This window comes from Rhodnius prolixus, unplaced genomic scaffold, assembly GCF_049639745.1.
Source record: "Rhodnius prolixus isolate KJV_2025 unplaced genomic scaffold, Rpr scaffold_9, whole genome shotgun sequence".
NCBI classification, from domain to species: domain Eukaryota; kingdom Metazoa; phylum Arthropoda; class Insecta; order Hemiptera; family Reduviidae; genus Rhodnius; species Rhodnius prolixus.
This window is the reverse complement of record NW_027411604.1, coordinates 8,048,326-8,073,996: the sequence shown is the minus strand read 5'-3', so window position 1 is coordinate 8,073,996 and position 25,671 is coordinate 8,048,326. Positions and strand designations below refer to the sequence as shown.

At 30.7% G+C, this 25,671-nt stretch overlaps 2 protein-coding genes and 1 long non-coding RNA gene across 16 annotated transcripts in view; all 3 read left to right on the top strand.

Moving 5' to 3' along the window:
- LOC141454385 (uncharacterized) overlaps positions 1 to 229 on the top strand; it is a 30,790-nt gene extending 30,561 nt beyond the window's left edge. For 8 of the 10 annotated variants that reach the window (XM_074128543.1, XM_074128541.1, XM_074128545.1 and 5 more), the window contains one exon: positions 30 to 229. In XM_074128543.1, the coding sequence (XP_073984644.1) occupies positions 30 to 193 (164 nt within the window). In that variant the 3' untranslated portion in view covers positions 194 to 229. The remainder of the gene's footprint in view (positions 1 to 29) is intronic. The other 2 variants (XR_012458682.1, XR_012458681.1) reach the window with 2 other exon arrangements.
- Positions 230 to 1,678: 1,449 nt separating this feature from the next.
- On the top strand, positions 1,679 to 9,648 carry LOC141454386 (lysosomal-associated transmembrane protein 4A). Of its 4 annotated transcripts, XM_074128549.1 has the most exons (7): positions 1,679 to 1,852; positions 1,956 to 2,022; positions 2,508 to 2,621; positions 3,844 to 4,033; positions 4,118 to 4,256; positions 5,458 to 5,614; positions 6,509 to 9,648. In XM_074128549.1, the coding sequence occupies exons 3-7, from the start codon at positions 2,517 to 2,519 to the stop codon at positions 6,755 to 6,757; spliced, it is 840 nt and encodes a 279-aa protein (XP_073984650.1). In that variant the 5' UTR covers positions 1,679 to 1,852; positions 1,956 to 2,022; positions 2,508 to 2,516; the 3' UTR covers positions 6,758 to 9,648. The 4 variants fall into 4 exon arrangements, with proteins under 4 accessions (XP_073984650.1, XP_073984649.1, XP_073984652.1 ...); XM_074128548.1 differs by lacking the exon at positions 1,679 to 1,852 and having other exon boundaries at positions 1,883 to 2,022; XM_074128551.1 differs by lacking the exons at positions 1,679 to 1,852; positions 1,956 to 2,022 and adding an exon at positions 2,221 to 2,265.
- Positions 9,649 to 16,585: 6,937 nt separating this feature from the next.
- Positions 16,586 to 25,587, top strand: LOC141454137 (uncharacterized). Of its 2 annotated transcripts, XR_012458467.1 has the most exons (5): positions 16,586 to 16,749; positions 16,936 to 17,087; positions 19,339 to 19,560; positions 23,323 to 23,756; positions 24,013 to 25,587. It is a non-coding gene; the product is annotated as an uncharacterized lncRNA (long non-coding RNA). The 2 variants fall into 2 exon arrangements; XR_012458466.1 differs by having other exon boundaries at positions 16,593 to 16,749; positions 23,323 to 25,587.
- The last annotated feature ends 84 nt before the right edge of the window (positions 25,588 to 25,671 follow it).

Genomic DNA, 25,671 nt, shown 5'->3' with positions numbered 1-25,671 from the left:
CATTTAATTCATTCCTTTCAATTTTGCAGATACTAAAGCTTCGTTCGAACAATTGTTGAATCCATTTAAACCTTGTAAGTTGAATAATGGACTATTGAAAATATGGAAATATTCACAGAAACATTCAATTAGTCTTAAAGTATGGTGCCGCGAATATTACAAAATTGTTAAAAAAATGGGTAATTTCTTGTAAAAACGTGCTGAAAAAAAACTTTTGTAATGAAAGCTATTTATCAAAGTAAATAAATATAGATCTGTTGTAAAACCAAGTTAAAGCAGTTATAATTTATTAATACAATAGGGTAAGTAAAATATAAACATAATAAAGTTTTGGCCAGCAATGAACAGTATTCAGTTTAAAAACCGTACATTAATTCTGTCATTGGAAGGAATCTGTGCAGTTAAAAACCATTTTATTTAAGTAGGTTGGTTTTTCATAATCCTTCTATAAAATAAATACTACATTATATTAAATACTTTGCATTACCTTAAATAAATCAAGCTGTGCGATTAGTAAGAGGCACTTCTGATTGGAGGAAGTGTTTTGGCATATCGTATGAGCCATGTAAAATAATTCTCGCGGAATGAGAGCAGCACTTGATTAATCTTTATAATTTTTTTCTTTGTTCGGTAGATTGCAGATTTATAAACTGAAGATTTTAATTTCCATTTATTAAAATACCTGATGATATCAAACACTTTTCATATAAAGTAATAATAGTTTTGATGATTAAAAAATCATAGAGGGTTTAAAGGTTGGACCTCAAATTGTCGTGCATTTTGTGAGACGTAAGGTGATGTGCAATGTTACAGCAATTACTGAGAAAGCTTACAGGACGCAGTATGTGGGTGTATGAAGAGTTTTCTGATGCTGAGGTAAGGATTACTTCTATAGTTTCAGAACAAAAGATGCTTATCGTAGATTACTATCTAAGCGCATATCAACCTCTCGCCATTTTTTACATTCCTTCCTCGAAACATTATAAATGGACAAGACAAAAGCAAAGAGATCAAGGCGATTTTTACATTTTTCAATTGTTTGCTGTGTGATTTTTATGTAATTTTAAAATCCTTAGAAAGCTGAATTGACTACCAAATAATGAGTTTTCAGAAAAAAAGTTTTCATATTCGTTTCTTTAAAAAAAAGAAGTTCTTTACTAAAACTGCAGAAGTTATCTTCAATATCAGTCATGATTGTTGAGCCTACTTCGAACTACGCTTGAGTGTTCTGGAATTAGCTGACCGACTGAGAGGATGATTGGTTAACCAGAAATGTAATGCATTGTAGATGAAATGAGAAAGGTATCCAACTTTTTTCGTAGCCTCAAATCAGTTTCATAACAGAGCTGCCACGAAGTAACACCACTAGGAATTAGTAATGAGACAAATATTTGGAGTTCGCCCAATAAATCGACATTAAATTTACTCAGTTATGAATCCAGGAAATCTATTTTCTCTTTAAACAATAGTCAGTATTAGCGTTTTATTTTCAATACTTCCAACAACAGTAAATAGGGTAAGTAGAAAATAAAATAAAAAACCTACTTATGTATATAAATCGGTAGTAGACCTTTTGCTTCTCTGCTTGTTTGCATTGGACCCCCACTAAACAACCTTCATGTAGCTTTGAAGTGCTCTGGTGAGAGAAATAACAAATTCTATTTTCTTTTTAATTAAATTTGTATTAACTTTATTGTTATTTAGAACAATATTGCCTATTTTGGATTCGTTGCAAAAACATATATACTTAAATTATTGAAACAGACTTCAAGGTAACAGAAGTGAAAAAAAAATTGATCTAATTTCGTCTGAAATGCAAACAGCTGTTTTCTGTTTTGTTGTGATTCTTCAGGTAAACCTGCGTTTAAGTGCAATATATATCATCTAAATTATTGATGTTGGAATTCTTTAACATTGTTAAAAAAGTTATTTACAGTATGTTGTGTGTTTTGTAGGTTTTCCATCCACTGTAACAGTCATTTTTCTATTTGTACTCTATTGGGCGGACATTAACAGTAAAAGGTATACTCTTTTAAAATTTTGTAATACCATACTAAATTATTTTTAAATGATTCATTTTTTGCTAAAGTATAATGACGTGTGTTTTTAAATTAGTTTTTTTTTAGTTTGCTTCGTTTATGTTTATTTTATTTATCAAATTGTCATAATCTCACGTTTCGACGTGACCACATTGAGCAATATCTTGCAAATTATCATATGCTTCCTTATTACTATTTCAATTAGATTTGACTGGATTGCCTGAAGGTGAGGAGATGAATAGAAATGTACTTTTATTTCTATATTTCAAAATAGTGGTTTTCTTCAGTTACTAATAGGTTCAAAACTGTTATTTTTGTTAATTTCAATTAGACGTAAGTAAGAACTTCTATTTGTAAACAACTTCTACAGGTTAACTTATATCAGAAGTCATTTGTTTCGCTATTATTTTTTTTTTTTTTTACGTAGATGAGTTTAGTCATTACTGTATAAGTGAAATTGAATTTCAGCTCATCACTATGCAGGGCATAAATTTTAAGTTTGGAGAGAGACGGGAGGATTGGAGGTGCTGTTTTTGTTGTCATGTTCGCACTGCAACTATATTTCTTGGCGTGTGGCACTTGGTAAGCATTTCAAGTTGTATTCATTTATTACCTAATCTTAGAAATTGTATGACTTCCGAATCTGTAATCTTTTTTTTAAGGCATACATCATTCCATTGCTTTGTTTGTTATTTACAAATCATATGAATTGTTGATTCTTTTCCTGCATTGCCTATTTATGTTATCTTCTTCTAATAGAGTTTCAAAGATGATTTATTAGATAATTACAATTTACGTCCACTTATTAATTTTTAAGAATTTTTATAAACGTTAAAAAAATAGCTTTTTGTATTGACTGGTGTAAGACATGTAAACATGTTTGATTCTTAGACAATACTGTACCAAACGGTATTAAAATCTTGTATACCCTAAATTTGGATTCGAAATAGGTCAGGCACGGTCAAGTTTCACTTTGGTAGAGATATATAATTTGCCATCAAGATGTTGGAAGTCGAACGGGAACGAATTCATGATGATTCATTTCTTCAGTTTAAGAAAACTTGCTTTCTTATACCAACAGAAAATTCCGTTTGCAACCTTATCATTGCTTCAGAGCAGATTTTTTTTTTTTAGTGGTGCTGGCAAGTATCCATACGCCTGGCGATCTATTGAGATGTAATTTTATGTGGCACTTCTCTTCATCGCCGTATCTTTTCTTTAACACAAAGAGTTTCATTTTATACAAATGCGCGAGTAATTGTTGAATTGACTTGACAGCTTCCTGTAAAAAAACCTCACCATTGATGGGATTCACGTCTCGGATAGCCTGCCCTCACCCTACCTTTATTTCTAAAATGGTCACCACTATTTAAACTTGCAACTGTCTAATTTCTAAGTACACATATGCTAATTGAACTTGAACTAAAATTTCATTGTGAGAAATAAAAACAGTCATCATTAAGTGGCAGTTACAATCTCAGTAATCAGTTAAAAATTTTGAAGGAAAATATAATAGATTATGTATTTATAATGCCAAAGCGACGGTGGTAATAAAATTAATAATGCTTCCAAAGGTTTTTGACAAAGTCTCGCCGTATTCAAAATGTAAATGGTTGAAAAATTTTGCATCATACTCTGCAGTTATATACTCAAATAATAATGAATTTATGCCTCAGCGTTGATTGGTGCAATCTCGACGATATTTTTTGTTTAGGTTCACTTACATTTTTAACTATTACGTTTTTATATGAACAATTTTTACAATGAGTCATCTAAAGTCACCAAAATAAATATTTTATTGCAGATGCTACATGTCCTGACACTGTCAGTTATAGCAGTCATATTAAGACATCCAGAATTGGTGATCGAACCCACAGCCCCTGCATTGCCTACACCTCAGAGTGAATATGATAATTCTTACGCACCAGATGTACATGCAAATAGTTCTCCAAATGCTTACAGAAAATTTTTGGTTAGAAACAACTTAGAATATCGTAAGTTAGCCTCATAAATATTGATTTTACCATATTAGTATAAAGTTAATATTATCAATTTTTTGTTTTTAATTCATTTTTCAGAACATCTAAATGTTAGTATCGTGGTGATGTTTTCAACGTTTGCTATTACTTTGCTAATGGTGTACGGAGCTATTAAAGGCAAACCATCCTACTTAATGCCATTTTTCTGTCTCCAACTGTTTGATTTTTGCATTGCAAGGTAACAATAGATATTACTTGCAAATTTTAAAGATAATTTTATGTAAAAAATATAACTTATTTACGCAAATAACATGTATACAAATATTGGTCCTTTATTATTGAAGTTTTTCCTTTAGTTTCGGTTTCTTTTTATTTTTTTGTTATTAATTGCAATTTGCCAGAATTATATTTGTCATGGTAGGGAAAAGAGCAGGAAGGATTTAAAAAGTTTAATATCTAAAGGAATAGTTTTTAACGGTTTCTGAAATTGGCATACCTCTGTTTAGAAAAATAATACTTAGTGATTATATTAGGCTCAGGATGGATCCGGTTCCCTGACACAACAATCTAAACAGAGTCTCTGTGGCCTCTTGATGTGAGGAAGAAACCTCTTCTTTTAGCGAGTTCAAGAATTATCCTTTAAGTCGTTCGCTTTCTTTGCTTTTCTTCTTCTCTAGTCTCAAAGAATCACAGTTTATTTCGTAAATCAACGATTAGTACGCATTCAAACCTAATATAAGGGAGCGTTTAGTACAGTCTGGTCAAGGAATGTAAGGAAAAGAACCCCTGTCGTGTGAAGTTTTTTGTGGGCCTGTCATGTTCTGTAAAAATAAGAATATTCAACCTGTTCTGGATCCATTACAATTACCAATCACAGAAACTCGAGGAGGTGAACTATTTGTCTTGACCAGCTATAGGCTAGTGGGTTAAAGAAGTTTATAAGGAAAGTGTAGTTATTTATCTTCAAACTTTGTGCTTTTTAACTCTTTCATAATATTACGAGAAAATTATAAAATTAAAAATTAACCAAATAAATTTTTACAGTTGAATTTATAAAAGTAATGACTGAATGAAAAATCTGACATTCCTGACGAGCAGTCTGTATTCTTATTATTAGTTCTTCTCACTTAATCCCGACTATTTTCTTTTCTTGTGAGAAATGATTTAGAATATTTTTCTGCGCCAAGTGAAGTCGTTCAAATCATAGTGTAATGGAGGTACAAGCCAAAAAAAAGAATAATTTAATCTTGCTAGAAAATCAATGTCATTTATCTTGCACTATGAAGCTAGTGGCATTTAACTTGTAGAGGCTCTTGTAATCAAGGAATTCGCGATGGCTATTAACAAATCTTTTATTAACAAAAACATTTCTAAAACTACTTATTATTTTCCCTAACTAATGAATTTAGTTATTAAATTTTTGTGTACTTTGTTAACAGTTTAACCGCACTCAGCTATCTATGCTACTTGCCGGACATGCATAGGCTTGTAAGTGAAAGTCCTAAGATACCTCTACAAGCTGAACTTCTCACACTGTCTCCACAGGCTTTGGCATTCATTGTACTTATCACCTTTCTCACTGCCATGGTAGTCAAGGTAATATATTCTAATGAATTTAATTTTTATCGTCTTGTGGCCAGTACTAGTTTCATGTAATAATTCAATCTCAGGATGCCTAATAACTATTAGTTCTCGTGGCTCCTTGGAAACATTTTATACTGCAAGCCTTTTTTATTTTTATTATTTTTTTTGAACGATATTTTTGACATTATGGAGGGAGGTGTACGAGTTGGTGGTACAAATATCCGTTGGTTTGTTTTGTGCGAATGATATTGTTGTGATGGCGGGTCATCCATCCATAATGGTGATGAACAGAATGATCACGAAGTGTGTCCAATGGAACCTGAAATTGTACTAAAGAGTCCAACGTTATTATTGGAATTTCCACAATTTAAATTTAAATTTCACCTTAGTCGAGGTAGGAATGGCAACAACTACCCAAATTAGCAAGAGTTATAAATGATATGAAAATAACATGGCATCTTTTTGTCGGCACTCAGAAGGATTCTGACACTGTCCGGTTTACTAGTTTACTGTGCAAGTTAATTGATGACAATTCGCTTCCACACATTTATAGAACTAGAACTATATGAATTCATACCTATACTGTAATCAATCTTTGATTTTTTTAAAATACCCTCATACTTTGTAAAGGAACTTCAGGAGTTTCTGAGAGATGCTAAATTTGTATGTTTGGGAGTAATTGTGTGTTCAGTTTCTACCCAAGGCATTCTGTGAATAATTTGTAATTTATTAAATAAAATTTCTTCATCTTTAAAAAGAAAAAAACTATGCGTAGATTTCACACTTTTCACTTCGCAATTCTGTAGCTTATGAAGCTTTAGACAAAAGATTATTGATTATAAATCATAACTATTTAATATCTCTCTGGTATCCAATTTCTCATTTATGACATAATTTATTTTGTAGGCGTACTTCATTGGTGTTGTATGGAGTTGTTATAAGTATCTGACGTTGAGATTGGTAGCCGCCCAAAGGACAATACATCTAATAGAGCCAGACGTACAAGATCTACTACCAGATTACGAGACTGCCTGCACTAAATTCCCGCCACCACCGCCGTCATACAGCCAGGCCACACAGCACCATCCACCACCTTCTGCAGCCCCTGCACATCATTCACCACAGCAGCAGCAGCAGCAGCAACCACAGGCCTGAATTTATTTTTGGTTTATCTCTTCTCTCATTTACTTTATTCCAATTTTTCATATAAATCAACATACTATCCCTCTAACATTCTCTCTAAAAGAAGACTACATGCGTACATTATTTTTCTTTAAGACAAATTATTTGGTCTTTTTTAAAATAAATTGAGTTGTATGTGTGACGTCTTCAAAAGTTGTGGTATTTATTTTTTATATTAATAAATAAGATTTAAATGTAATTCCCTGTGGGGTAGGGCGATTGGTAATAGTTCTTAAGAATCTGTCAATAATTGGTCAATATTTCGATTTACCACATGTACACATATTTACTTCATCGGAAATATATATTTATGTATATACATTCACTTCTAGAAATTTTGTTTATATTTTATTTAATTGCCCAATTTTACTATACATATATTCCAAACATAATAATAATACGACAATTATTCGACCAACTGTAGTGATTAAAGTTAAGTATTTAATCTGTAATAAAATTAGAAACAGAAGGCAACCATTATTTTATTCTTATTCCATAACTGGTCGAAGCATTGTTACTAGCCCAACTCTAGTTTTGTGAAATAATTATTATTTATGTATACTGAAAAAAATAACATATTTTAATAAATAAAGCTATTTATTAAGTAAATAGTTAACAATTTCTTATTCAGCAGACAATTTAATTAACAATTCCAACTGAAAATACGGCACTTGATAGTTAGAAATAGTGCAGGATATCTGAAAGGTATGTTATCACTGTAAGTAATTGAAGAGCGATTTACAGGATCATCATTTAGTTACAATAATTATTACTTATAGCAATTTCTTATTGAATTAGCTATTTTTTAATTGAAATTATCCTGAAAAGAAGTGAAGTTTGGCATTTTGCCTCGTATCCTTTATTATTTTTTAATCGACTAAATGCTTTTGTTTCTTAATTCCATTACTAGTATTTATTATTTTGCTTTTGTTCCATTGATCAGAATCGCTTGGTTGCCAATACTAATAGAAATTCATTATTCGTTCAGTTTCAGCGTATTATCAATGCCTCTGGAAGTGAATAGAGATGTTGTTATAAGTGTCTGATTCTAGTGCCTACACTGCTGGGCTCAATAACGAAAAGACACTTCTCGCAACAGTCAATCGTCGAGTTATAAATCCGATTTAACATATTTCTGTAAAATTTTGCTCATGTTTATTTTACTTTTTCTACTGATAAAGCATCGAATGCAAACTTCATCATTTCAATGTTAGTTTAGCGAGATATCCTCGATAAGTTCTTTGAGTATTAACGTAAATGCTTAGAGACGTTACACTATATCTTAAACGCTCCGTTTTATCAAAGTGTCTAATTCAAGGACAAAATAATGCTTAGCTGTAATTTGTCGTAATTTTGAAAAAGTAGACATGGGTTGAGAGCTGAAGGGAAAAAAATGATGGTGATTTAATTGTTCAATATTTAGCACAAGGCAGATGAAGTTTATACAAATTTAAACAATTTTTTTTTTACATTACGATGTCCATTCCAAGGAAATATGTCTTGTCGCCTGCAATACGTAAAGTATTCCGATTCTCTTCGTTGTTGAATCCATTGTTCTCCTTAAGTTAGGATCTTGTCGCGCTATTGCACCTTTATACAGAACCTTTTGTCACTTACAGTGTAAGATGTTTTCCTTTTTTAGGAGGCTCTTGGTAATGTTTTGGATTCTGATTTTCTTGGTTTTCTAATTCAAGCTAATTTCTGTAATAGATAACTTTAGTTAATCAATTATCTATCATTGAAAGATTAATGTAAATAAAATTTTCTCTCAAATACTGAGTGTATATCTTTATGGTGAGAAAAAAAAAAGAAAATTGTCATCGAGAACTCGGATACTGAGAACAAGTTGAAAAAAAAAACCCTCCTCACAAGGGAATATTGATTAATAATACCATTATACTTATTAAATGTAATACCTACTTATTAGAACACATTGTATATTATAAAATAAAGTATAAATATCACTCTAAATGTTTCTATGTTATTGTAAATTGTATCTAATAGCATCTAGAAGAAATTGTGGTTTTCTTCTTGAACTAATTAAAAATTGAACAGATAGAGCAATGAACAATTCAGTTTAAAAATTATCGTATTATATTTAGTGTGCTAGGTGCCCTAAAAAAATTTAAAGAAGGAGATAAATCTCTTCACAAAAATTAAATTTAATAAAATGTTTATAAATTAAGGGGAAATAAACTGGTTTGATTTTCAAACCCAAATAACAACTGTAGGCTGTAATCACTGTAGTACGTTTCCCTTCCAATAGAGAGCAAGTATTTTTATGTATATTGAAGTACGAAGCCATTATTGTTTTTTTTTTCTAAGCTGATAATTTTGAAGGCTGTGCGATTTTTTCAACTTAAATTTCTCTGATCTTTTTTCCCCTCTAAAATTAAAACAACCTTTAAATTATTATATTTTCTTCAAATTTCTATATTTGGCCTTATATTGTTAATTTTGAATAATGAACGCCATTAACTTTAAGGTTGATGTGTTTATGCTCCAGTAAAGAAAAAGTAATAAGTAAAATAAGTAAGTAATATATGTATGTATATTTTTTCTTCTTTTTTTCAAAATGAAAAGAGTTGCTTTAAGATATTATATTTTTCAATTAACCTTTTAAATTTGTTTATTAATTATAATTTATTTAGTAAACTATTTCAAGAAATGAATTTGAATCACTTATTTTGTGGCTTACGAAAAAATGGGAAGAGTTATTTTTTCTTCATAGTTCCAATTTTTATAAATTAGAGAGATTTTTGTTCTTACCTATGATTATTCATTGTATGCACATATAAAGCGAAGATAATCTCCGTTTTAAGAACTATAATGTAACTTTTCAAATAAACAATGATGACTTGTTATGACGATTATTATTATTATTGTTAAGGTAGGTGAATTGTTGAAATAAGAAATGGTTTCTAGATTAATCTTCAAGTTTCTTTTTATTAAAATTGCCATTATCTTTTTTTAATCCTGTTTATCGGAATATTTTTGTGTACTATAACAGATAACTGAATTTGTCTTGAATAGAGATTCAAGCTACAAGCAGCTCTGCAGGCTGGGGGTCATTCATTGTAGGATACTTCGCAATTGTTCCCAAAGTCGCTGTAAAACAAGTTAATGTTGGAGAAGGTTCGAACAAGTGATGAACATTGGATTACATGCAGACCCAACCACATTATCAAGATTAGATTTGTAATGAATCCCTCTCATAATTAAACTAGTTTAACTCAGTAATTATGCAACAGGTCGTACAAAACTGTACTGTTACGAAATTTTTTTAGCCAATGTTAGGCATACAGCCCTTAAAAACTTTAAACAGAGATAAGAAGCTATACAAAAAAAACTTTAAATGTCTTAAACAATCTTATATTTTGCAGGGGATGGGAGGTTTGGTACAGTGATTATGAGATGGGTTTTGAAGTAGAAAGATTCCCAGTACGAGTAGTGTATTTCTTATTCATTAGAAAAATGTTAAATGTGTAGTAGGAACTTCAACCCCATCCACCATATTTCATGGAGTTTTGTAGTGTATAATACCATAGTTTCTTGTGCTAAAAATATTTTTTATATTCAAAGGGACCTCATAAGATCTAACATCCCATTTTTCAAAGTTTTACTTTTTCTTTCGAGAAAAAGTAGATTCATATCTTAATTCACAATTTTATATTTTTCTCAACAGTCCTTTGATATTAACTTACATATTATAATCTTGCTGTTTTCATTCATAAAAAGCATCAATATTCAATTTGCTATATTACAAAAGTTTCAGTGAAAATTTATTTATTTATTTATTTATTTATTGTTATAGTGGTCTTGTTTGCACATTAACCATTACTTTATATGAGGGCTGGAAAAAACCAACATATTGGCATGAACAATTACAGTTGGCTCCCAGCGCCTCAATTTACCAATATGTTGGTGGAAAAAAACCAGCCCTATCTTTTCCAATATTCAATTTGAGGAATAGCGCAGCCTCTTTCCCTTCTTTCTTCGTCATGCCAGCCACTCTTCTACTACATTCTGCGTCGTGGCTTCCATGAGATAAGGATATCTTGAGCGCTGCGTACTGACATTCCTTCCTAGAACAACACAATGGTCTCTGAATGTGACTTCGTTATTTGATGTGAGCTTAGAGTGGTGTAATTAGTAGTATAGTTATGATAGTACTTGTCACATCCCATCATCATCACACATAGAAAATCATCACATCCCATTTCAAAAGAAACTTCAATTTTGATAGAGCTGTAAATTTTTAAAGGAAAATAAACATTTTTACATAGAAATTAGAAGGACACAATAAATTTTTGATTATCGAACATTTAAACCGCTATAAAAACAGATTGAGTCAGAAGGTATGGATTTGCATTTGCAAAATGTTTCAATAGATCTTCCCACGATAGACCTACATACATCCTACACTTCTCTATTTTCTAAAAAAAAATATTTTTCTTATTACAGAGCACTGGTTGAGATAAGTTATTGCTGTTTATTTAACTAATTAATGAGTATGCAATTTTAAAAATCATACGAAATACGTTTTAATATGAACAAGCATGTACATAAGTTATTTATAAATGCTTTCGTATGTAAGAACTTTTTTTACCTATTGAGCCTATTATTCATTGGGAAGTTGAAGTATGTATATTTTTAATTTTAATTTTCATGAAGAGGTAAACTTCGTAAATTTAAAAAATAAAAGTGATACAATTTTTAAACAATAATCATTGTTTGTCTTTTATAAAGGATGGGATAAATTTAATTACAAAGCCAAAGTATAGCAGGAATGGTGAAAGTTCTTGACACAACAGTGCTATTTATTTAATATAAGATGATTTTTCTGTTCATATCGTTAGTTAGTTATTATTAATGAATGGGGATGAGACTTATAAGAAACGATTTCTCATGGAACTGATATTTTAGTCCCTCCTGCAATCAGAAGTGGAAATTCAAGGTTGTGCGATATTAATTAGTTCTCGAAGAAGGCCAGGACAGTAAGTTTGCCATTTTAATAACGGATTTTTATATATTGCTATAGAATACTTTAGAGCTCTAGAGATGAGTACGAAAAATATTTTTGATGAATATATTTATTCACCGAAAAATTTAGGAAGAACAAATTTGGTTATTCGCTTGGGTGCCACCAGGGGCTGTGAAAATAAGGATTTTAATCAATATCTGTCTACCACATTGTTTCCATATTACTGATTCGATTTTACAATTTTTGGAGTTCTCCTTGAAAAGTAGTGTTCGAGATTTTTTATTTTGTTTAAACGACGTATGTTCATTGCATGCCTGAAGATCTTTTCGAAACATTTTTTCAAGATAGGCATCACAAGAATATTAACATTCCAACTTTACAGAACATCGATTAGTTTAAAGTGCCTCTTTAAGATAAAATGTTTTGGGTTTTAGTGATTTTTTTCTTTCAAATCCCAAGTCCTTCCAAACAAGAGGAAGCAACTTTTTTAATCATGATGAATCAAGTTCTCACACCTTAGGGTTTGATTGAAACATTTTTCCGTGAATATTTATTTTTGGAGGACCCCATGGAAGAGGTTATCTAAAGTGTCATTTCATAAACTGTATTGAATTATAAGAAATCGCATTTCTGGGAGTATGAGTGTATTGAACCAACTTTTTACGGTGTTCCGTTGATCGCCTTCTGAAATAAAAGTCCATCGCTTTTGTTTAAATTATTTTCAATGAAACCTACAATGTTTTTAAGACGTCGGAATTAGTATTTTTTAATGGGTTGAAAAACCGAAAATTAAAAATTTGCTTTCTTCAAAGTTGGTCTCGTGCAATCTGAAAGAGAAGGTACAAAATTTATCACAACATAAGCTGATTAAGTTTAAAATTAACTGATATCATAATGCTAATTAAATACACAGTAAAGTACATCTTTTACTTTACAATAAGCCATAGACTAAAATTTCCTGAGAACTGCAGAAGTTTTTACCATATTTGGAACCAAAATTGCAAGGTCACCGCTTGACCTGCTTTTAATTCCATTTTTAATCGTGTAATTAGACATAAATTTGACTTTTTTCCATGTTAATTTTATTTCATTATTCCCTAAAATTATTATAATTCTTTGCAAATTTTGATAAATTCACTCTTGAGTTTTATTAAAATGTATTTTTAAAACTATTCTTAAAACTCTTAAGGAATAATTTGTAAATAACCATTTGGTAGTTATTTGTGATGATAATTTTTTAAAATTATCATTTATATATTTTTAAAAAAATGACATTATTGGTTATTCGCAAGAATGAAATTTTTAATAATTTTGTACTTACGTAAGTTTTTTCTTATTAAAATGTTGGTAAAGCATTTATTTAAAATTACTCCTTTTAGGCCTCAGGTGTCCAAAAAATATAAGTTCAAGTACATCATTACCTCTTCTATTTATTAACCCTTGTACAACTTTAATATATTGAACTTGGACAGTTTTAATATATTGTATTTAAATGATTTCATTTTATTCATTAAAAGATTAAACATTAGATTTCTATCCTTCCAACATGTTCGGCATATTCATCTATCAGTATAATCATGTTCTCTCGACCTAAAAGATTTTCTGAGGGTTTGTATGAAGCAAGTTATTCTTCATTTTCACCAATATGTTACTATCTATGTTCTGACAGAGGATGTGGGGCACTGTATAACACCACTCTTGAAGTGCAAGAGATTCATTTAGTTTACCCAGTATGATGCGCATCAAGTTATTCATTGGCAAATGGAGTTACCTCTGGAACTACCTAGGGAAAATACCGTGGGTTGCTACCTGACCGCACCAAGGTGAGCTATTCTGATATATCTTACGTGAAATCGAATTTTTGTAAATGGAAAGTTAAGTACCATTCCTTCTGAAGCAATAAGTCTTGCTACAATGTTCTATATCTTAGAATATGTTTGAGCAAGTTTTCCTTTGCTTAACAGGTATTGGAGCAAAGACAGCAGACAACTCCTTTCTGTTAAAGGTGAACTCAGAATTCCGTCTTTGAATAAAGTATCAGCAAAGACTAGATTTTGCTTAATCCATTTGCTTAAAAGATTTATATTAATTTAAAGATCTGTTGTAGTGAGTCGGCAGTTCATGATTCATCCGCAATTCAGTTTATCTGTAGAAATTAGTTTGAGATTCAGTCAATGTAGTGAGTGGTGCTCTCTCATAAATTCTGCTGAACTAACTGATACTTATCTTCAAAGATAATCAAGTAAATTTGATTAACTATTGGGCACACATTGTTCTATATTGACGTTCACTGACCTTAATTTGTTTTTTAAAGATAATACTTAAATTAAATTAAAAAAAGGCTTATAAAAATAAAAAAGAATAATAAGAGAGGTCAAAAACAAAGCAGGTGTGTTTTTGTCTGTATTGTGTACACCTACGGGCGGTATTTTTAATTATTCCTATGAGTCACCTTATTTGCTATATTAGGCGGGAGAGAAATAAAGGTGCACCAGCCTACCTTGGTCTGGATGAAACGAAGTCCTTCGATCTATGAGGGGAGATTTTTATGTGGCGCTTATAAAAAGGCAAATCATTATTTCAGTCTGCTCACGTATTTTTATATTATTTTTATGAAGAAAGGCCCAATGTAATTATTTTTAGAAAAACTAGTCCATTTTTTACTTCAGTGTTAATGAATTTATATATCTAATTAAATATTTCTAAAATTCATATCTGTCCTCAACATATTAGGTTGGGTTTTATTATGCGCATCTTTCATGTTTATAACCACAATGAACAGTATTTAATTATTATTCTTTTTTTCTTTCATTAAGTCATCATCGTCAAACATCTTCAAAATGTTATTCTTGGATATGATTAACACGTTTTTTAAACTATTTTATTCTTTAAAGAACTTAAATTCACATTAAAGGAATTGAATCTGTTTGCTTTATTTTATATACTTTATTTACTTAATAATTCATGGTACATGCTGAAATTCGTGTTTTAAGAAAAGAGACATCGCAGTATAATGTATTATTTTCATGTCTTAAAGCAAATTACTCGCTTTTAACTCTACAAAGGACTAAAAATTTTAATGTCTCCATTTTAATGTCTATGATGAAAACATGCTACAGCGGAAGACTAATGGAGCCGCTTTGTTGAATCATCCAGTAGTTTTCAATAAGAACAGTTTAACTTGACAATCTTTCCCGGATTTTTTTAAAGAACAAAGCCTAGTGAGGGCTTTGTCTTAAATCGACATTTTAATCACCGAATTAATTAAATTTCAATCGTTAATCAATTGGATTTAATCATTCATTGTATGACTTTTCAACAAATGGTTCGGACCATGTTTTGGCGGGACTTTTTTCTGAGTATCACCAACAAAAACTTTACGATTAATTTTTTTTACTTCACAAGCATAAGGTTCACTAAACCAAGTTAGGCCCATCGTTACACTCACATTTAACCGAGTTGGTGACCCACTTAGACCTACATAGGACCACCTTATACTCTCATTTTACGAGGGATTAAATAAGGTTTTCTAAACTTCCATTTAGGTATATTAAGGTTTTTCTACCTCTAAGTATTTGATTATTATATTTCTAACCAAACTTCCAAGATGAAAGATAATCAATACACCGGAAGTGCAACTTTAAAGAAAGGCTTTTCCTGTAATTTACTTTGAATTTGCCAAACGGATTCATTTGAAGCTGATCTAAAGACGTACTAAGCTTGAATGTCAGTTTGGCTTGTAATTTTTACTTAATTTATAGTTTGGTTACACATCTCCATGTCAGTGATGTAAGTAATTTGAGCTACTTCTTTTTCACATTTGCTATTCTATTCTGGTGAACCTCGTTTTAAAGAAATCTTATTGATGTAGATGAGGTATTAGATTGTTAGAAAGAAGGTGCTGAGTTTTAGAAAGTGATAACATGGATGGAGATGAGGCAGCTGGTTGGTAGAATAAAGGTGCCGAGTTTGAGAAAAGGGATAATATTGATGGTGATGAGGCACCAGCTAGACAGAATGAAGGTGCATCGGCCCAATCCTGGTTCAGTCTTTCTTCAATTTGAATTTAATAGATTAAATTTTTTCCATCTCTGCCCATTTCCCCTAAGACCTTCAAGGAATCTTCCATCAGAAGAAGGTTCTGGCTTGCAAATGCCTCTCTCAAACACACTGATCCTAATATTGCTGAAACGATCCCAATGACCTGATTAGTTTTTCTGATTTTCCTGAATTTCTATTTACTTGAATTTACCCTCAGCCTAACTTAGCTAACGAACGAAAACTTCACAGACACCTACATTCTATAAATTACTATAGATTTCTTGTTTAAGAAGTCTTCGTAGAACTTTTTTTTTGCAGACTTCGCTACTCTTATCTTGCCCATTTAAGTAGTAAAACTGAAATGAATTTTTTCTACTAGCCTCTTGCCCATTAGAACTAATTTTGCATCATTTTAGTTTTCAAACATTAATTTTTCCTTGCAAATAAAATTACTAATCTTAAGTAAGTAAACCCATACCTAGAAAAAAATTTCCCGCTAATAAGTTACTTCTTGTAATAGTATTTTATATTTCACGAAAAATGCAATGATAAATGATAACTTTTCTTCTAACTATTGAAATAGAATTTCGTACTATTGTAGCATTTTTAATGTTGTTTTTCATCCGAAAACACATCAAATTACCACATTTCCCTATAACCAATGGATGATTCTAAAAATTGGAAAATATCTCATAAAAATAAAATAAAATTCAAAATCTAACGGTTTTTCATTATTTTTGAATTTAACACTTCATGCTTACGTATTAGGAAGCTGTAGGCATTGGCAAAATGGAGTCATTACATTTCGTAAAACATGGAGGTCATTCGTGTAGTCTTGCAAATTACTTAAACAGTAGTACTTGGTATATTAGCTTCGAGTTTTGAAATTTCATTGTAATCTGTAATTAAAAAAAAAATCGTATGATTGTATCTGAGCCGAGTACGTACCATAAATTTAGTTTTACTTTCTAGGATTCCTTTCTATCAATGTTAGCTTTTTCATTTCAACTCTTCTCTTATTTAGAACGATAATAACTTGTAAATGATCTTATTTTTTTTTAATCATTCTACCGTGACGTATTTTAATTATATGTTGCTCAAATGTTTATATACGAAAATTTTTTAGGAATGAGGCCAATTACCTTTTATTCTTAATGAGAAAAATAATTATTAATCACATTTGACAGAAAGATTGATAGTAAAAGTTTCTTGGGCAATCGTAATCGTTAACAAGGATGAAATATACCAACTGTTATATATTCCAACTAACCAAACAAGGTAAAACCGCATTTTAATTCTTAACTCCTTAAATGAAAAAGTTTCTGAATGGAATATTGACTAAATGAAAATTGACCATTATTGAAAAGAATAATAAGCTGAACTTGGAGATACTAGGGAGTTAAGTTTTACCATTTTCATATTAACTTTAAGAAATATGAAATTAAAATTATTGTTGCTTGTGATCATACTAATATGTTTCTTTCAGTTCTCTTAAGTTGATAAATATAAACGCATCAAAAAGTTTAAACAATTAAATCAGATGATAATTAACTAGGGTTTATCAAGTGCTTTATTAAGAGCATTAGATTGTTAGCAAAACGAAGAGAAGGCAGTGACGTAATTATTACGGCTGTCAGCTCCATGTTTGGAACTGAGTGTGCTCTGGATTATGTGTGAAATGATGGATATGCTTGTGCATCATAACACATTATATTAACTTCTGCATTGGCCTTAAGATCTGACATTTAATTTTCATTTTTGTTTTCCCTAACATTTAAGTTGATAAAGACAATAGGCCAGAACTCTTCTAACTCATCCAATAATCACTTGAGTTGTAACAGTTAATAACAAATTTGGATGAAGATCATAAATAGAGTAAATCAGTCATTTTAGGTGAGTATAAACCTTCCAGAAGAAGTATGCATTAGGAAAATAGAAGAAAGATAAAAATATATGTTTTCTGGACACTTTGTTTCTATGCTCCTAAGACAATATATAAGTAAATTATGCACAAAATGTACATTCAATTATTACTGGCTGTTTCTTTCTCAGTTTGGAAGTACATCCTGTGATATTGTTGAACGTTGGTTTGGTCAGCAGTCCTGGTTTTTCCGTCTAAGCACTTATTATTATAATTATTATTATTATTATTACTATTATTCTGTTTCTTCAGTTCTTGTATGGATGCCAGATTTTGGTGGTAATCTGTAGGATTTAGTGTGTTTCATATTTATTTTTCCTTACATATTGATGTATTTTTTTTTTTTTTTTTTAATGATTTAAGGCGCGTCAACATCCAAGGTTATTAGCGCCCGGAGCTTTTTCTAGTCACTGCCGGCCTCCGGACAGTGTTCTCTCGTTACAGACAACACTGTCCATCACCGGACAGTGAGCTGTAAGAAGCTCCTAGGAAGAGAAAATCTAAGGGTCAGCTGCTGGATTCGAACCCGGGACCTCCGCGTGGGAGTCCAGTATGCTAACCTCATAGCTAATCCCTTCCCTATATTGATGTATTAATAAGATTAATGAAAGTATGACATAAAAATAACTTAGGTGCTACTATGGATAAAATAAGTGGACGCCCTGTTAGTTTAGGATTTAGCCGTAGACGGTCCGTTTACTCTTGGTGGTATAAATATAAGGCTCTAAAGTGCGTTCTCTCGAAATATGTATGTGGCCGGCTATACCCTTCGTCTTCTATTGTGGGCACTTCCAGCTCGCTGTGGAATTGTTCATTACTTTTGAATTACGATGCTCCCAAGGCGACATGCAGCACTTTGTTTGGAATAATTGTCTCTTATTCGATGCAGTCTTACTAGATCTGACCTAATCTGGGCAAACGTCTTATATTGATATTCTCAAGTTTAGAGCATGAGGCTTCACAAGTAAACAATTAAAAATTCAAATAGTACATTAAATTTAATGAATTTTTTTTTAGCTTTTATCGAAAAAAAAAATTATATAAGTTTTTCCAAAATCGCACTTTCAGTTAACCGATTTTCCTTATATTTGGAACCCCAGAATCTTATATTTATTTTATAATTATAATACGAATATTGTAAATTGTTGAATCTGTTAGATCTAGAAACATGTTTCAAATAAACTAAGTTTAAAGATAATTGATGGGACCATTTTTTTAAAAAAAAAAAACAGATTGTGGATTTCGGCCAAAACTTTAGTATCTGAAACGGCATTATTCTCAAAACTGTAGAGAATGGAGACGAGTTGCAGCTTTCTACGATTTTTAGTTTCTCGAGTTATTCCGTTCACACCTCGTACCGTTTACTAAATGTAATTTTTGTTGTTCAAGGGTATTTTCAGCGAAAACAATTTAGGGATTTTACGCAGTTACAATATTGTCTTGGATAGGTCAAGAGAAAGTGAAAAACGTTTATTTGATTGTACAGAATGAAACAGTTGTTAAAAAAAGACAAAATTAAAGCCTTTTAGGATTTAACAATGTGCTATTTTCGTCTAGCTATTTAAATTTTATTTGGGTTTCTTTTTTAAAATTGTATTTTACTTGTAGGAAATTAAAAATGAATGGATAATGATTACATAATAAGGAAGGTTTTTATTAGCGCGTGGTGCGGAAAAGACAGCAATATCTCCTAAGATACAATGATTGTTAACTGCCTGCCTGCCAGTAATTTACAGTAAAATTTAATACTTACAAAAGTGATGTTTAAAGAGGTTTTGACGCCTAGATTGTGCTACATTATTCGGAAGCCAACCTATGGAGAGAAAATTGGTAACTATCACTTAAACCTGATTTTTCGTAAAAAAGTGTCCTTCAAAGTAGTTAACTTAATTATTAACAGACGTAAACGTAAGAGTTTACATAAGAATGGTCTTTAATAAAGATCTACCGATTAACAAAAGTTTTATATGAAAGCTAATTATTTTTACTGCGATAATTTATTATACATTTCTTAAAGCATAAAAGTTTGTGGTACAAATTATTTGTAGTATAATTTTAATCTTTCCTTCGTATTAATGGTATTTCATCAATAAGATTCATAATAACATAAATGGGATCCGGGTACTATAATTTAGTAAACATTCTTGTACTTGTCTTCAAAAAGTTATTGTATCGAAGTGCACTTAGGTTTTCATGGTACACAGGCTCATCCCTGAGATGTGAAGATGAATTTATTCATCACGTCATTTATGTGATGTCTTTTATTTATTGATCAGCATTCTCTTTTACCCCACGAAATTGGAAGCATTGCGTATTTTGTATTTTTAGTTATAACAAGAAACATAGTTTGAAAGACCCCTGGGTGCTACTGATTGGTCTGTTAATGTGAGTGGTTTGTATAACTAAAAAAATATTGTGTGTAGTGTGCATATTATGTATGTATGCATCCACTGTGACTCAAACAAAATGAAAATTCACATTTAGTTCAAATTTAATTTGTTTTGTTTCCATCAACATGTCACCAAATTACGGTTTTGGTCAAAATTGATCAACCTAAAGTACCACTACTTTACAGAATCGATTTTTCTGTTGTTTTTTTTTTTTATTGTTTTGAAAGCGACTCCAAAGGTATTCGTTTAACGTAAAGTAGTAATTGTAGTTATATAAATCTATAAGTTTTATTTGAAATAGTTTTCCAATAAGATTTGGTTTATGGCACTTCTGAGAGGTGGTTAGGTTTACATCTAAAAGATTTTTCTGTAGCATCCGAATATCTTTCGCTCAATTAAAGGCTCATGTTTGAATTTGTAATATTTTTGATGAAAATAGACTTAATTATAGGATCAAGCAAAGTTCTAATATCTTGGAGAAACTATCTACGTTTAGTAAAATGTTTTGGAAGATAATTTAAAATAATAGCAGGCGAAGTCGTGTGAGCTCATTCACATTATCATTACAAGAGGGCTGGCTAGTAATTACTTCTTGGTTGACCTAATCACTACAATAAAAGATGAAAGTTAATATTGGATTAAAAAAAGAAATTATTATTTTAAATAGGGAATATAATTGGGAGTGACATCTCATCAAATATAACCTAGATAAGTGAATGTTATGTCATTAATAAACCCCAGGCCACTAACATTGGACCGTCTAATCAATTGATTTTTTCAAGCTTTTTTTATTTATATTATAAAGTTCATTATAATCTAAATTAAAACAGCCGAGTGAATAGGTAAAAAAAAAAAAACCTTTCAGAAAAGATAATTTATTAACATGTTCACTCATGTTATGTATCTATAAAATTTGATATGAAGACTTTTTCTTACTGTAACACATTATTATTTTGCATCAATTTTGTGGATAAATTTTCTTCTCATGCTATATTGTCGTTCTGATCGTAGTTTTTTGATTGGTTGGAACTGCTATAAATAACCTTTGCTGGTGGGTAAATGCGTCTAGTTTCACTACCCTCCACCTTATTCCTGCGCCTTCGTCTATTTCGGAAGAATATTCTTTAAGTTACATTGATCGCCGCTGAAACCTTCTCTAAAATAATTTTTTTCAGAAAAATAAATGAAATTAACTCTTGAGAGAGGTACTTAAAATTGCAGTTCCATGAGAACTTCCCTAGAAATACATTTTCCTGGAAATTGTTGCTTAGAAAGTCAGCGTTTAGGTAAAAAATGTTGGAAGTTTGGAAATAATATTAGAATCCATTTTCGAGAATATTGCGAACATTTTCGTATTTATGAGGCTTTAAAACCTACTTTCAGTGAAAACATAAAAAATAATCTAAAATAAAATCGCAATAATGGCTTTATTAGGAGTATGAGAAAGTAAAGAGCATCTGTGGTTTTTAAGGATTACCAAATGTAAGGCGTATGCTGCGTGAACGAGCTCCTTATGCACTACCAACAATTTTATGTGATTGAGGCCAGTTAAGGAGCGATTATTATTAGTTTAACTAATGTACCTCTTGAAATGAAATAAATATATTATTATCGGTATTACTTTCAACGCAACTTAGAAAACAAAATAAATAGCTCTCTATTATTAAACAATGATTGCATATAATCGAGGGAATATTTGCAAAAGAGATGAAAAGCTAATTGTAAATTGCACACAAACAGCCGACCAGGAAGAACGCTATTCCTGTGATTAGGGTGGCTAGTCTCAAGGTTTTTGCAATACTACTCTGTTATTATACGATTTATAAACTACACCACTTGATCTTCAACAACCACCCACCTGTTGATAATAATTTCCATTGCTATCCATATCTTTGTTTTTTTTTTTAAATCTCCTTCGTTTTTTTCTTCTTTAAGATTTCTCGGTTATTTATTTGCTGGCTGATTGATATTTGTTCACTACGAAGTAGGTATTTAATATTTATGAATTGGTTAATAATAGACAATCAACTCAGTAAAATTGCGCTCTCATTGATAAGAATCGTTAATAATTGTATCGATACGTGGATTCAGATTTTGAAAACTGTCTTCACTCAGCTGAATGTTTTTAAACTAAAGGTACATCTTGTTCTGGTGAAGTTACTGAAATTTCATTTGTTGGAATATAGTGATTGATTAGTAATCTGCCGCTGAATTCACATTTACTCTTTTATTCTTCTTCTGCTAGAGATACTATTACTTCAAAAAGAAAAAGAATCTTGGTCCTTCATAAAATTAACCGCCCACCAAGTTCGACTGATCAATTTAAAAAAAAAACAAACTGGTCTGCCCACTGTATGTTGGCCGCCTTTAACTCTCTTTAAAATACATTTCAACTGAGAGAGCACTAAGTCTGCATAGAGTGACGTCCCTGCTGGAATCTCAAGGACAAATAAATATAGCGGAAGAATGCAATCTCTTCGGAGTTCATTCTCTTTAAATGTGCATATATTTTTTTTTTTTCAATAGGTTTTTCAATATATGTTTTAATTTGTTTTTGCAAACAAACATGTATCGACAAGATTGTCGATAGATAGCAGGACCAAACCAATTATTTCCACTTAAAATCGCAGGAATTAAGCTAATAATTTTTCAATTAAAAGATATCTGTTTATCATATAACATAATAATGGAAATAATATTTCTGTAGAAAAAACATTAAACACATCTTAAGCCTCTTCAAAGCCGATAATATCAAACAGCTTATTTGTTGTCAAAGAAAAATAAAAAATTAACGTAGTCACATCTCTGGAGAATTTAATTTTGAATTTAACTTTGTTACGATTCTTACCATTTACTTCATTATTTTCTTACGATTGTGACAAAGTGTTGTATTTCAAAAATACCAGTTTTTTGGTCAGGGAATAGCTCGTTTTTTGTGTATAATATTTATATGTGTGTTTATTATACAAACTTGTTTGTGTTAAACAGAAAATCTCAAAAACAAAGTGGATATTCAACCTTTCTATTGTGTGATTTTACATGTTTTTTTTTTTCTGAATCATATTGAGGTTACTAAATTGGCCTGGTTGAAGTGTAAATCATCATTGAGCAGTTGCAATTAAAAGAAATAATAGTAATGTGAGTTATTTTCAAATGGTCTTGTAATGAAATTGTTTGCATAGCATGATTCTACACTTTTCAGGGAGAAGTTATTCTTAAAACCCTTAAAGGAGATGATTTTTAAAGTCTATTCAGAGAGTCAAATTAATAAAAGTGCCAATAATAAGTATAAGCAGATGTACTATGATGACTAAATTGAGGACAAAAGTCATATGGCAAACAAAATAAAATAAAAAAAAATCACAACACAGAAAAGGAAATACGGTGAAAGTCTTAGAAACGGACAGTAAAATTACGCAAGGGTAAAACTACTCGGAAGGACCCACCGCAAGAGTGCAGCACTCCAGCTCACATGCATATATATATGGGTGAAGGAGAAGTAAAAAAAAAAATAAAAATAAAAAAAAACGAGACAACTGAAACTTGTTGCCACTTTGTCAGCCATATTTAGCGAAGATATATATATATATATATATATAAAAGTTTGAAATTTACAACTGGTGAATTACTAAAAAGGTACGAGCATTATCTAGGGTAAATATGTCATAAATTAAAGAGATCTGCCAATGTATAACATACAGACATTAATTGATAATTTGTCTCAACAAAATACGCATGTTAACGAAAGGTGGATACGGTTGATAAATAAAAAATAAAAATGAATCAAAACATGTTAAAAAAATTATTATTACATATAGATGGAGGGAGTGGTAAAATAAATTTAATTGACAGCTAATGCGCATTTGTGAATAATCTACGAAGGGATTTTCAGAGAGAATAATGAGGAGCATATGACACATTTTAGTCGTTCATAAAAAAGTTCTGCCGCTACTGATGAAATCTATGAATTCTCTGGCACAAGGAAATTATAAAAATGATGAAGAAACAAGTAACAAATTTTCACTTGAATTTTTAATTCTCTTTTAAACACAATGAAATTTATTTAATTGAATTCATTGTCATAATATATTAACTCAATTTAATTAAGTGTTCATTTATTTACATTTTTGATAATGAACATCGTTTTTGGTTATGGTAGGGTGGGAATAAGAGATGCATTTTCGGTGTTGTACACACTTTTTTTTTTAATTAAACAAAAATGGTTTCAAAATAATTGTGATAATACACTGGACTACGTTTTTCACTTTTGCTTGCTTACTAGTAAGAAAATTTATGAGATGATGCCAAATTTTCAATGTTAAGTTTTCACCGCAAACATCCGTTTTGAAGCCCACTGAGTCTGAAAAATGGTTCATTGAACATGACCCTTGTGTGCGTTTGTGTATATCGATAAAATAAATAAATCACAGCAAGCTGACTGAAGCTTTATATTTTGATTGGGTTCCTGAGGGGGACCTGACTGACATAAATTCCTATAGAAATCGAAATTCTTAAGCCTGAACTACTGTAGTCATGTTTTTACTCATGTGACTCATCTTATAATAAATGAGATTTAAAAGTATTTTAAGAAAGATGTTTACTTGTCTATTGCTCAATAAACACATGGCGTTTTGGCCGATATGGAAATAGTGGTTTCCATAAATGGTCACAATGCCATTCCCCGCTGTTCTTTTCAATATATTTTTCTGACAAACTTCAAACATTTAACCAATATCTTCGACTAGGGAAGGGATTAGCTATGCGGTTAGCGTACTGGACTCCCACGCGGAGGTCCCGGGTTCGAATCCAGCTGCTGACCCTTAGATTTTCTCTTCCTAGGAGCTTCTTACAGCTCACTGTCCGGTGATGGACAGTGTTGTCTGTAACGAGAGAACACTGTCCGGAGGCCGGCAGTGCACTGGAAAAAGCTCCGGGCGCTAATGACCTCAGCTGTTGATGCGCCAAAAAAAAAAAAAAAGAAAAAAAAAAAAAAATATCTTCGACTAATTTTGTAATTCAACTTTATTATATTCAACTTTATGTAATTAGTTATTTATTTGATTTAATGTTTAAAAATAATTAAAAATTAAATTAAAAAAATTTAATGTCAGATTCATTTTCATTCATTCAGATTCAACATTCTTTTTCTAAATTATGTTATGATGGAAGTTTTTCAAGAATCGTCGGTAACAAGCTTAAATTATTAAGTTTAAATATTTTTATCTAACGTAAATGGCTATATAGTGTGTAAGCTAAAGCCAAAAAAAAAAAAAAAAAAAAAAATTATATCTGATCCTCAATTTCAGGACCTAGATTCTACTGATATACATTTGATTTTTTAAAATTTTCTTATACAATTTATTTCTTTTTCAGGTTGTACGTCTTATCCAGCCAGCTATCAGTTCTTTCTTTTGATGTGTAATTTGATATTAGTGCATTAATTTATTAACATGACATCCTTAACAGATCTTTAAGTGTTTTATTTAATAATAGATTATTGCTTTATTTGTAGGATTATTTTCATGATTTTTCATATACAAAATGTTAAGTT